General features: G+C 35.9%; 1 protein-coding gene across 4 annotated transcripts; it reads right to left on the minus strand.

The window, feature by feature from the left end:
• Positions 1–441: 441 nt before the first annotated feature.
• On the minus strand, positions 442–4,839 carry LOC115992099 (protein ASYMMETRIC LEAVES 2). Of its 4 annotated transcripts, none has more exons than XM_031116170.1 (3): positions 4,144–4,839; positions 1,904–2,598; positions 442–627 (listed from the first exon to the last, which is right to left on the minus strand). In XM_031116170.1, exon 2 carries the CDS (start codon positions 2,581–2,583, stop codon positions 1,951–1,953), a length of 633 nt encoding a protein of 210 aa, XP_030972030.1. In that variant the 5' UTR covers positions 2,584–2,598; positions 4,144–4,839; the 3' UTR covers positions 442–627; positions 1,904–1,950. The 4 variants fall into 4 exon arrangements, with proteins under 4 accessions (XP_030972030.1, XP_030972020.1, XP_030972017.1 ...); XM_031116160.1 differs by having other exon boundaries at positions 4,122–4,839; XM_031116157.1 differs by lacking the exon at positions 4,144–4,839 and adding an exon at positions 3,349–3,840.
• Positions 4,840–13,379: the final 8,540 nt, after the last annotated feature.

The following is a 13,379-nucleotide window of genomic DNA, read 5'->3' on the forward strand; positions in this document are numbered from 1 at the left end:
AACAAAACTTTAGATTATTATCAAATTGTATCAAGTCCCATAAAAGAAAAAAAAAATTGTATTAAGTCGACCCTGAGTTGTACAGTAACATATTAAAAATAGGAAATTCATATTCTAACTTCGTAAGAGAAAGAACATGATAATCTAGTTAATTTAGAGGTTGTTTGTCTAGTTTCTATCAAGTGGCCTGATCATCATCAACTTGGTAACCATTACATTCAAGGTTATCATGTAAAAGCAAGTTCCTATCACATTCAGTGCTGCAATTTGCAAATAGTATAGCTGTCTGTGTGTTTGACTGTGCAGACAAGAATAGTTCGAAGTGGTGGAAACAAAACCAGACCACCGTGCCTGCCATGGCACTTTTTAAGAGGAAAACCCCACGAACTATTTGGAGTTACTGTGAAACTAGAAGAGCAAGTACAGTTTTGGCTAATAACAATATGAGAAAATACTTTAATATTTAGATAATAAAAGTAAAGACTGAAGAGACATACAAGCTACATATGACAAAATTGTCTGTAAAAGGGTATCATCAATAATTAATTAAGATAGAATCCCAAACACTTTCTCTTTCTCTCTTAAACTCTCTTTTAATGCTGAATCCTTCAGTTCAAAGTCCAAACCCTGCATTTGAATCCCAAACAAATAATAAGAATGTTAATAACAGCTGAAGTGGTTGTTGAGTTAATGAAGATACAAGTTAATTAATTAAGATCCTAATGAGAGCACAAAAGGGATGTCAAGTTTTTTGATAAAAAGAAAAAGGGATGTCAAGTTTCAATTGCATGAGAGACGCTGAAATGGCAGTGACTATGTCACGCAACCGTGCGCATTGTAGGCTGTATCATACGAAAAAAGTCTGTGTTCTCTGAAGTAAGGACTCTGAACCACACAGTGTCAACTGTGGGCAATAAACTAGTCATGCGCGGATATATTATTTCACACCCATGTCCTTTTTGCAATTTTAATATTATACTTGCTTTTTAGGGTTTTTGGTCAACACATTTACAGTAAAGTTTTTTTTTTTTTTTTTCTTTTTTTTGGGGTAAACACATTAAAGTACTTTTTCATAATTTTTGCCTCAACTTAATGATCTCAACAATTATGAATTATACCTAATCACTTATTATATATATATATATATATATAACTTTTCTCTACCGCTAATAATTGACTACTTTAGAACATATTTGAGTCTATTTTATTTTTATCAACAAGTCGGCTACAATTTTAACATCATGTGATTGCATGATTTGATTGGTACAGGATAAAACTAACACCAATAATAAAATTAAGTAAAATTGTTCTAATCATCATAAGCATATTAATAGTTGCGAAAAATATTATACTCTTATTATTATTCTTTTTGTCTCCGTTGAAAGGTTCAATATTATTATGATCACAAGTCACAACATTTCTCTCTGGTACATCAAACTAATCAATCAGTTTTCTTTTTCTTGTAAAAACTCATTCATTTTAATGTATATGTGCTTCATGCTTTACAAGACCAAATAATTCATTAAAAGCAAGAATTTATCTAAGGCATCCAATCATTAAGCTTCCCTCCTATCTTATAAATTATATATTAACATTCGTAATTGTAATAAGAGAATAAAAATAGATTATTGAAACCATAATGTCTTCACTTAACCCAACCCCTCAAATTTTCTGCCTCTCACAATCTTCATTAGCACGATCATAAAAAGTCACCAAATAATTTAATAATCATAGCATTTCCAAACCGGTGAAATAATAATTATAATAAATAATAATAACAAAAATATTATTACTATTTTCACTATATTATGATAACTATAATTAACATTAAAAATAAATTTAAAAACACTATCTATTATATTATATCATAATAATTGTACTTTAAAGAGTTTGGGACATGTACCTATGAAGGGTTTGGACAAGTTTTTGATCCATGGAAGGAAAGAAACCCTAAGGGGGATCAATAGTGCGGCGGTCATCCCCAGCAGCAGCCCTAGGTTGCGGAAACTGACTGAGTTGTAGGTTTGCTGACACGTTCATCGCCAAAAGGCTTGCATCATAGTTGTTTCCGCCATCAAAGCTCCTTATCAGCTGCTGTTGATCCCTTGGAAAGAATTGGTGATGGTAATGGTGATGGTGGTCCCTCACGCCGCCACCGCCACCAATCAGATTAATCCCCAAGTTCTGCTGATGGTTGTAATTGTTGGCAGCAGCGGCAATTAGGCCGTGACTGGCGATTCCTAAGTTTTGGTATTTAGAGAGTTCAGATTTGGCACAACTGATTTCCATTTGGAGTTGGCGGAGTTGGTGTTGGAGGACGGAAATGAGTCCGACGCAGCCATAGACAGGGTCACGGAGACGCATGTCAGCCTCAAAGGCGAGAGAATTGACGGCGTCTTCACGCTGGTGGGGGTGCAACTCGTTGAGAAGTTTGGTGACGTTGCTTGCACCAAACACTTTGTGGACGTTTGCAAATTTTTGTGGTTGGTCCGGTGGGAAATAGGGTGCAAAAACACACTCCGGCTGGCATTTTCGCCTCAGAAACTTGCAAGCTGCACATGGGGAATTTGATGAAGACGCCATGTTCCACCTTGCTCTCTGCAAAATCAAACAAGCAACAACGAATATCAAAGGTGACAATAATAATATATTTGAATCAAAAATAGAATATATGATTGGTGGCTATAGAAGAACTTTGATTAATACCATGATGGACAGAAACAAAAATTTCGAAACCCAACTAATTAGTTGCTTCGAGTTTTTTATTTTTATTTTTTATGAAGTGCTTAGAAGTTTAATCTTTGGGACCAAGAAAGAGGGAAAATGTTAAGAAATGAATAGATGAAGTAGAAGAAATTAAGCAAAGAATTTAATTTAATAAAGGAATTTTTTTTTTTTTTATACATTAAAAAAAATTTTCTAGTAGAGTGCAGAGGATAATAAATGGCGATGGGACTATAATTGTAAAGTCTAAAAGGGTAATCAAAGTCAGAATCTGTAAGATCTTAATTAAAAGAAGTGAAAAATAAATTAAAAGAAACCCAAAAATAGAATAGAAATGAAACTAAGCATAAGAGGGTTAATTAATTATACAAATGGGAAATAAATTGCATGAATAAAAATAAATATGTATAGTTAGTTAAAATAGGAATGATTGATATATACCCTGTGTAGGATCTGGTGCAATAATAGTGATTTTCTTTCCTGATTTTTTTTATTGAAGTAATCAAATTGAAATCATGTTGGTTTTGGGAAGAGTTATAAGAGATCCGGCTAGGCTAGCTGTAATAAAAAGGAGAAGAAAGGAATTCATATAGTCAAAGTGCATAAATAAAGCAACAAACATACAGGATTTTCTCTGATAACATTACACATAACAGGCTATATTTCCATTTCTCTCACTACTAAGAAACCCTAAAAAGAGCAGAGCGGTGGAGATATAAGGTTTTTACTTTAGAAAGAGAAAGAGGGTCTGGTTTAGACTATACACTTTACACTTTAGAGAGAGAGAGAGAGAGAGAGAGAGCAGAAAGCAATGGGAAAAAGGGAAATAGAAAGGTAGATTTTTGAGTACCCGTGTATGTGGTGTGGTGGGATTGAGGGATTGGATCTCGTGAAGAAGAAAGGTTATATATGTTTCACTCTTTCCAATGAAAAGTTTGGAAGCAGATCTCGCTTGAATTTCATACAACAATTCTTTTTTATATTTTACTCGGCCATTTTTAGAGATATATTATATGAGACTTTTAAGACAAGCTTTGATTCAACACCTTGGGATGAACCAACCAACTCAGACTACTATGTCATACTTCATAACCTTTTTTTTTTTTTTTTTTTTTAAATGTAAAAAAAAAAAAAAAAAAAAAGGGTTAAAAAACCAAATATATAGTTGAACCAAATGGTTATGAAAAAAAAAAGGAGAGAAAGAATTAATGAAAGGAGAGATGGGGGAGACAATAAGGTTTTTCTGACTCTGACTGAGGGGAGATCTTGGGATAATGAAGAGTATTCTTCTTCTTCTCTTCCTCTAATTCTTATTCTTCTAGATGTTCTTGGGAGTTCAATAAATAACACTAAAAAATGAAAATAAAGAAAGATAAAAAATAGAGGGAGAGTAGTACTTCTAGATTTCTTCAGTCAAACCTTTAATTCTTTCTTCAAACTACACCTCCTTCTATACTATTATTGTTATTGATGATGATGATGGATGTGGCTGATAGAAAGCAAAATCGATGGATCTCCCAAAGCCCTTTGAAGCTTTTTTCACAGTCGTCAGCTCCTCTTTTTCCTTCACTTCCTTGTTCTTTCTTGCTTGTACTTCCTTTCTTTCAACAGGACTCTCTCTCTCTCTCTCTCTCTTTGCTCCTTTTTGTCGGCTTTTCCTTGCTTTCTATTTGAGAGCCTTCCCTTTAAGCTATTGTATATGATAATAATAATAATAATAAAATGAAATATCTTAAAGCTTGGTGTTGTTCATGCAAAATCTCTCTTCATTTCGCCACTCTTTTAGCTTCTACTTATTCGCCGGAAAAACAAATGGCATGGAACATGCATAGAAAGATAATGATCACAAGGTAACAGCTATAGGGAGTAATAGGTCTTGAGAAAGAGAGGAAAAAATAGAGAGAGAATGTGTGTGTGTGTTTTAGAATATAGGAGAATCTTGGATAGAGAGAAAGAATGAGAGTGTCTTTTAGTAAGGAGTGGTGGGTGGGGGAAATTCCCCCCAGAAGCAGAGGCTAAGGAGACGCGGATAAAGCAAACACAGCGTGAGTTAAAAAGAGTTAAGTCTTTGAGATAACAAAGTTTTAGTGTTTGTGTGTGTTTTTGAGAAGAAGTAGGGTGGGGCTTTTATTTGTGGTTGTTCTTATTATTTATTAAGAGGCTATCAGTGATTTTTGTTTGTAGCATGTTATGTTGTGTAGTGACATGACCCAACTTCCCATCCTCTGGACTGTACTATTAGCGAACTAGTATAGAATACTATAGACTAGTATCAGTATGTAATAGTATAGGGATAGCATCTTTTCTTTTCTGAGAGTGTTTTTAGGCTTTCAGGTTGTGCTTTCTGTCCCCTACCTTATACCCTCCCCCCCTCTCTCTCTCTCTCTCTCTCTCTCTCTCTCTCTATTTTTCTTATTGAAAATGAAGAATTATTTTAATTATTTTGCTTTGAATTGCTTTAACCAAATTAATTGGTGCATGTTTCTCTCTTGACCATTTTAAATTAGGGTTTCAAATTTCAATGGGGGAAATTGGATAAAGGAATTGTCTCCAATGAGTTATAAGCCTCTAACTGCAATCCAAAATTCATCGTAGCATAAAAACATTTTCATGTTTGGGTATCTATATTTATGCACAGGCTCAACTTATGTTAGAACATTTATATTTGGGAATCTAAAAAAATACATATTTTACAATCTAAAAACTTACTCTATCTATTTTACCATACCATTTTATAACTCATCCAACATCCTAATTTTATTTTAACATACAACTAATTAAAATAATATAAACTACCCCATCAAATAATATAAACAACTCACTTCTCTTTTTTCTCTCCCATCCCTCTCTTTCTCCATAAAATCAGCCATCACCACCACCACCGAACCACCCAACTGAACCAACCACCAAACCAAAACTAACCACCACCACTGAACCACAACAACCCACAAACCACCAGCCACTACAACCACAACATTGCCGCACCACAAACCTAGGAAAATCAACAAAATTTTCAACCACCATTGCCAAACCAATCGAGAACCATACCCATCGCTGCATCACTACCCACTGTGGGTGCAAGGGAAAAGGAGTGTCGGAGTTGCCTCCTAGTTATATGGTCTAGAAACCATCAATATAGTGTCATTTCGAGGAAGGACCTTTGGTCTTACTACTAGAGTATAAGTTCGGAGTTTAGGAATGCTCATGGGAAGGTGTTAGGCACCTAAGATCGCCCAACTCTAAGGTTGACCTCCCATCATTGTGTCTTATGTCCTAACCTTATTAAAAAAATGTTCAACACTTGTATCTATACTCACACACACACTAGCATACATCTAACCATACCATCATGAAATCATTCATCCCAAAACATATACCTATCTACCCTTAAACAAAAGAGAGCCAAACACAAACGAAACCCTAGCATTCATCTAACATATGAAAACCCTATCATACATCTAAAACAAGGCAGCAACTTAAACATGGAAACAAGACATTAATGTATTACAAACCATAATCAAACATCTAAGCATGTTCCATCATATCATCAAAGTAAAACCTTAACACAAATGCATGGACATTGCTAATGTATGACTTACATTTTGCTTACCTCTCAGCAACATAGCACCTATGACATCAATGCATGAGCATGTGAATGAATGGCACTAAAACTAAGAAAACCCTAATCTAAACATGTGACAACAAACAAACATGTTTGATAGGCCAAGAATGTATTGACTCCTTGTGATGAATTAATAAATTAATTAGCCAAGTTAATTAATTAATTCAATTAACATGCAAAACGCGTGGTAGCACAAACAAATCACCAATTAACTAAATGCAGCGGAAATTAAATTGACACGATGATTTGTTTACGAATGAGGAAAACATACATGGCAAAAACCCCATCGGGTGATTTTAAGGTCACTACTCCCGATAATCTACTATTATCAAAACAAGTGGTTACAAGTAAAGGAATCCCAGTACCTTATACCAACTTACAGTTGAACCCTTACCCCAATACTTATTTGGACTTGTTTTGTAGTGACAATCTCTCATTTTCAATGCACGGTTCCTGGTACGTGACTAACCAATAGATGTGCAGATCCCAGTACGCGGCTTACTCACCAACTTGAGAAAGATATTGGCTGAAAAGTTCTTCAGTTCATCACACGATAAAGATTAAGAATCTCCTTGATCACAAAACCCTACGGCGTACAAACACAGCAACTTCTTCAAGAGAAAGATGAAGTAGGGCAAATTCTGTCTCTAGTCACAATTTGCATGAACAAAACTTTGTTACACACCCGCGCAACCTTTGACGGATCTTAAAATAATCCTTATATATATTTAAGGTTGTGAGAAAAGAAAACATATACACAAGGATTGGATGAAAATCAGAGTTGAAAATCTGTTTTTCATAAACCTCGATAGATAGCTTATCTATTGAGCCAGTTGTCAAGTATCAGGCCTTAGCAGCTTTTAAACCTCGATAGATACCAGCTATCGAGTTTTAAATCCAACACTTCTTTACTTGTTTCTTGGACAGACTTGCATGACTTTAATACTTAATCTTGAAACCTTATTTCTTAAAGTATTAAACACATCTTAGATTTACCCAATTACAAGTAAAGTGCGTTTTGTCAAAGGATTAGTCAATTACATAAAATATTGACATATGTTCCTAACATGATTCACGTATATACTAACAATCTCCCCCTTTAGCAATCCGTGACAAAATCACAACAAACAAATGAACATATGAGAGAAGTCATAAATCACTCAACTCATACTCACTTGTTGAATACAATAAAATCTATCCTAAAACAAACTCAGGAAAAACTTTGTAAGAAGAGAGTTCATGGCAAGAAGACTTTGACAACATATATTTCTGAAACTCTTTAAACAAAACTCATCACGGCATCTTAGTGTGAAACAGAAATAATAGATTTCATATAGTAAATAAGAAATATGTGTATAAAGAGAGAAAAGAAACAACACATAAAGAGATAGTTGAAATGTGATAACAACATCATCAAATATATATATCAGAGATAAGTACAATGTTTGCTATCACCAAAGTGGTCACAAGACCGATGTACAAAAGATAATGTATCTAAAATAGAAAGAAAAGAAAAGATACAAAAAATCATTACTACATCCCTCATATACACTCTCCCTATAAAATCTCCTATACTAACCCTCCCCCTATAAGTATGACTACTCTTATCTCAAAAATACTTCCCCTTTTTGTCACGAGTGACAAAGGGCAAGTACATCAAGTAGACATCTCATCATCACTAGGTGAGCTAGCATCATCATCCTTATCAGCATCATCACTACCGAAGCCATTGTCACTCTCATCCTCGGACGCCAGTGGAGATGGAGAAGAAGCAACAGTAAAACCACCCATGATAGCCTGTCGTCGTGCGATACGATCAACACGGGTGTTCACCTGACATAACTCATCACTGAGTGTGTCAAGATGAGCATCCATGTGCACAAGTTGTGCCATGATGGCCTCAAGTGTCACTCCACCCGTAGAAGACGAAGGAGCAGAGGTGGATAGAGCGGTGGAAGCAGGAGGAGTCGCCGTCTCTATCTAGGGCCGCCTCAGTCTAAGTTGTGCCTCGCTCCATCGAACGGTAGCTGCATCTATGGCACACATCATCGGAAAATGAGGAAACTCAGGAAAAGAGACAGAAAAGTGGCGAAGAAGCCGCGTGATAGTTGAAAGAAAAATGAGCTTATCACGAGTCGTCGTATCCCTAAAAACATCTATAAGTGATAGAATGAAGTGAGAAGGGAAGTCAACAGAGATATCCTCTAAGAGGGATGGCAAAAATTGAGCACGGGCTCTATAATAGTGTTATAGTGAGACAAAGGATGAAGAATGAATATCATCACCATGTTAAGGAATCTCGGATCTTTTGCAAAGGCTAAGAAAGGGGTGTTTTGATGGTCACCCCAAGAAAAAGGTGTCTCACAAAGAGAGACGAGAGTTTGTCTTTGGACACAGTCCTCAGATGATCGCAGCTAGGGTAGTCAGGATGTGCTACCCTAGGAACGTGTAGTACCTCAGAGACAATTTCCAGAGTAACTAGATGCACGTACCTCAAACGCGAGAGAAGAAATGAGGTACAAAAGTATCGATTCCGTGCATATTGGAGTAAAACTCTTGTATGATCACAGGAGGACAAGAGACTGAGGCGCCAAATAGTGACTCCCAACCCCAACTGTAGATGACAGTGGAAAGGTCAGTATCGAAAAAATCCAATAGGATGACTTGGCATTCCGAATGAATGCCTCGTTTGCAAAAGTTCTCCGAAAAGTCCTTTCGGGCTTTATCATCACAAAACCATATATGAGAAGGAGTAGGGTCAAAAGAAGAAGTAGATGCCCAAGAATGAAGAGGGTTCTGTGATAGAGTAGATTTGCGTTTGGGTGCCATAGTGCAGACTAACGCAAGAAAGAGAGAAAGGGAGAGAGGGAGACAACAAGAAAAGCACCAACTAGACAATATACATAAGAATATAAAAACTTGAAGGTAAGTATGCATGAACATGTGACATGCAAATTAAAATACGTCATGGGCTTAGTCTAATCCAAACCTAACAACACACAATCATTGCAACGAAGTAAACACACATCTAAAATGCATGAAATATTGTTATAATGCAATGCATGATGATTTTAAAACATTTTCACAAAAACCAAACCAAAAATTTTGTGAAAAACTCAACAATTTTGAAAAAAGCCCAAATTTTCAACAAAACCCCAAAAAGTTAGGTAAAAAACGTGTAATGCATGATGAATAAGGGTAAAAGAGACATACCAGAAGCAGAGAAAGCACACAAGGGCCAAAGAACATGTGGGTTGGAGGGTTGGAGTGAGAGAGAGAGAGAGGTTTTAGGAGGTGAAGAGACTGAAAGGATCGAGAGAGATCGAGAAAAGTGAAGCTGAAATCATGTTGACCCTTTAAATAAAAGTTCATAATTCTCGATGGATCGAGAGCTATCAAGAATTAAAGAGCGTGAAATAGCTATCGAGATAGCTAATGAAGATCTATTGAGAGGTGTCCATAGCAAGAGGGGCTCGATGGATCGAGGTAGCTATCGAGCATCCGAAAGGTTTCTTAATGGATCAAAGTAGCTATCAAGAGCTATCGAGAATGCGATAAAAAGCAGATAAAGGGTCTCCATAGATAGCATAGCTGTCGAGAGGTATAGAGAAGCTATCGAGATTGCTTAAAAACAATTTTTCAAGAAGAGAAAAACACAAATATGAATGCAATCAAGCATGCTATATAACCAAAGATCCAAACAATATTTTAAGCTCTCAAAAACATCTCTCAACAAGAAAAATGTCAAGCACATAGATCCAAAACACACACACATAATAAACAAGTCTAACCAATTTTACATTTCAAAAACAAGTTAAGACAGTTTAGTGAGCATACATTAACACATGTATTCCTTGTGATGGCCAAATCACATTGTACCTGTACATGTATCAAAAGTAACAAAGAATTTTGCGTGTTGTGTGTGAAAAACATCGCAAGATTGCATAAGTGTCTTCATGTTATGACGATTTGAGATATGAGAAAATCACTTTAACTCACACACAATCATAACTATTTGATGGGGACTATTACCTTTAAGGTACATCCTATAACTCCCTCATCTCCTAGAATACATGCTTGCAATCATATATAAAGCATTTGATTCTTTTTGCTTTTTATTTTTCTTTGCATATTTTGCTTTTAAGCAAACCATGCATGGGCATATAAGAGATAGATAAGAAATACCCAATAATATTAAGCATTTGACATTCCAATTTTGCTGTGCCGAAGTATACAAATGTCATTTTATGATTGGTTGGCAACAGTGGTGAGATGGTTATTTATGCCTTTCTCTTAGGATTTTCTAGTCCTTCCCATCAAAAAAAGTGATGTGAGTGTTAAGTACAAAAGATTACTTAATCTTACTCATCACAAACACGAGCCACAAAGCTCACTTGCTTAGTTGTGCATAGAGATGCTTATCTAAGCTACAAAAGATACAAAGTTTAGAAAATTTTATTTCAATGGCCATCCAAGGTACACAAGTACCAATGTACACGAACTCATATTGTTTTTGTATTTTTTTGATTTTTCAATTTTTTTTTTATTTTATATGAAAAACAAAATAAAGCAAAACTGATAAGTAAACAAACAAAAACATGTTAAGCAAAGCAATGCATAAAACTAGACTGACTCAAAACACAAAAGCAAAACACACAAGTAATGCAAAAACAAAAACAAGAAGGGGAGAGAAAGAAAGAGTGACAGAATCAATTGAAGCCTTTTTCCTTCCATACCTTGGAAGAACCTTTTCGTTTAGCAAATCATTGATCTGGCAGTGAGGGGGAAGAATTGAATCCATTTAAGTTCGAAATGAACATGAGGGCTTTGAGAAGATCTCCAAGAGGAGTAAAGGAGGATGGAAACTGATTCTAGTTTCCCGACGCGATCATACTGTTGCTCTGTTGAGTGACTAACCACTTATAGCAATTAGGTCGAGTATGTCCAGCTGCTCCACAGTTATGACAGAAATGCTGCCTTTTCTGTTTGGGCTTTTGAGTATTTCCCTTCTTAGCCCTAGGGTTCTTAATCTCTTTCTTATCAAGCTTAAGGGGTGCTCCTAAGATAGATTTACCCTTATCTACATTCTCACTAGCTAATTCATTTTTAACATTATTGTTCTCAGTTTTAACATTATTAGTAGGAGGAACAAAAGCAGTAGTACTAGAAGTAGCAATACTAGGAGAAAAGAAATCATACCTTAAACCAGTTCGATTGAAAGTAGATTTTTGAAGACTGAGCATTTCATCGAGCTTTGCACTTAAATTCCTTTCCAACTGGGCTCTGACTTGGAATAGTTCTTCCTCAAGCTTCTTGGTCTTTTCAGCCAAGAAATTATTTTCAAATCTTAGTGTTCCAATGGTCTGATTTGCTTCATCAAAATTTGTGGAAATTTCTTCTCATTCAATTTTCACTTCACTAAGCTTCTTGGTGGCCAACCTATACAACTTCTCATACTTTTCTGAGACCTTGTATAACTTTGCATAGGCTGTGTGGATGTCATCTTGCTCATCCATCTTTTCAAACTTAAACTCCACCAATTCCTCTTCTTCATCCACATCTTCAACAATCCCTTCAATAGGATTTATAGTGGCAGTGAAGGCATTTAGGATTTTATCATCCTCATTATCAGAATCATCCTCAGGTTCAGTGTCACTCAACGTAGCAACAAATGCCTTGCTTTTCCCAATAGTCTTGAGATACGTAGGGCACTCTTGTTTCATGTGACTGAAGCCCTAACACCTAAAGCACTTTGGTCCTGAGGGAACAGTGTACTGACCACCATCCCTAACATCCTTCTTCCCTTTGTCTTGGCTCTTGAACTTCAAAGAACTAGACTACTTTCGGTCCTTGTCAAATCCTTTCGCGTTGGCATTCTTCATAAACTTCTTGAATTACCTTGTGATATAGGATTTCATTTTAGAATCATCATCGTTTGAAGACTTATCAGTGTCACAGCTCTTGGCCTTCAATGCCATGCTCTTGCTCTTACTTGATTTCCCTATCCTTGTCAAACCCAACTCATAGGTATGCAGATTGCCAACCAACTTTGTCAAAGGAATTTTGTCAATATCCTTTGATTCCTCAATTGCAGTGATCTTGGCATGAAATCTCTCGGGTAGAGATCTGAGCACTTTTCTCACAATCTTGGGTTTAGGAATGGTTTCCCCAAGATTAAAAGCTGAGTTCACTATGTCCTTGAGCTTGACATAGAACTCATCGAATGACTCATCCTCCTCCATCTTAATCTCTTCAAAGCTCGTAGTAAGCCTCTGAAGTTTTGAATCCTTGACAGCCTTGGTTCCTTCATAGGTTGTCTGGAGAATGGTCCACGCTTCCTTAGCAGTTTCAGTAGAGGATATCCTCTTAAATTCCACATTCGTGACTGCACTGAATAGAGCATTCAATGCCCTACTGTTGAAGTTTATCGCCTTGATCTTAGCATCATCCCAATTAGCTGGCACTTTCGTAGGCTTGGTCCAACCTATCTCCACAGCTTGCCACACTTTTTCATCTAATGACTGCAAGAAAGCTCTCATGCATACTTTCCAGTATGCATAGTTAGTGCCATCAAATAAAGGAGGTATAATAAGAAACTATCTTCTATCCATGACAAATAAAGGTCAATGGATCACACAGCAAAGATTAACACTTAATCAGAGTGTGCCTACTCTGATACCACTCTATAGGCCAAGAATGTATTGACCCCTTGTGATGAATTAACAAATTAATTAGCTAAGTTAATTAATTAATTCAATTAACATGCAAAATACGTGGTAGTACAAATAAATCACCAATTAACTAAATGCAGTGGAAATGAAATTAACACAGTGATTTGTTTATGAATGAGTGTGCCTACTCTGATACCACTCTATAGGCCAAGAATGTATTGACCCTTTGTGATGAATTAATAAATTAATTAGCTAAGTTAATTAATTAATTCAATTAACATGCAAAACGCGTGGTAGTACAAATAAATCACCAATTAACTAAATGTAGTGGAAATGAAATTAACACAGTGATTTGTTTATGA

The sequence above is a fragment of the Quercus lobata genome, chromosome 1 (assembly GCF_001633185.2).
Source record: "Quercus lobata isolate SW786 chromosome 1, ValleyOak3.0 Primary Assembly, whole genome shotgun sequence".
Taxonomy (NCBI): domain Eukaryota; kingdom Viridiplantae; phylum Streptophyta; class Magnoliopsida; order Fagales; family Fagaceae; genus Quercus; species Quercus lobata.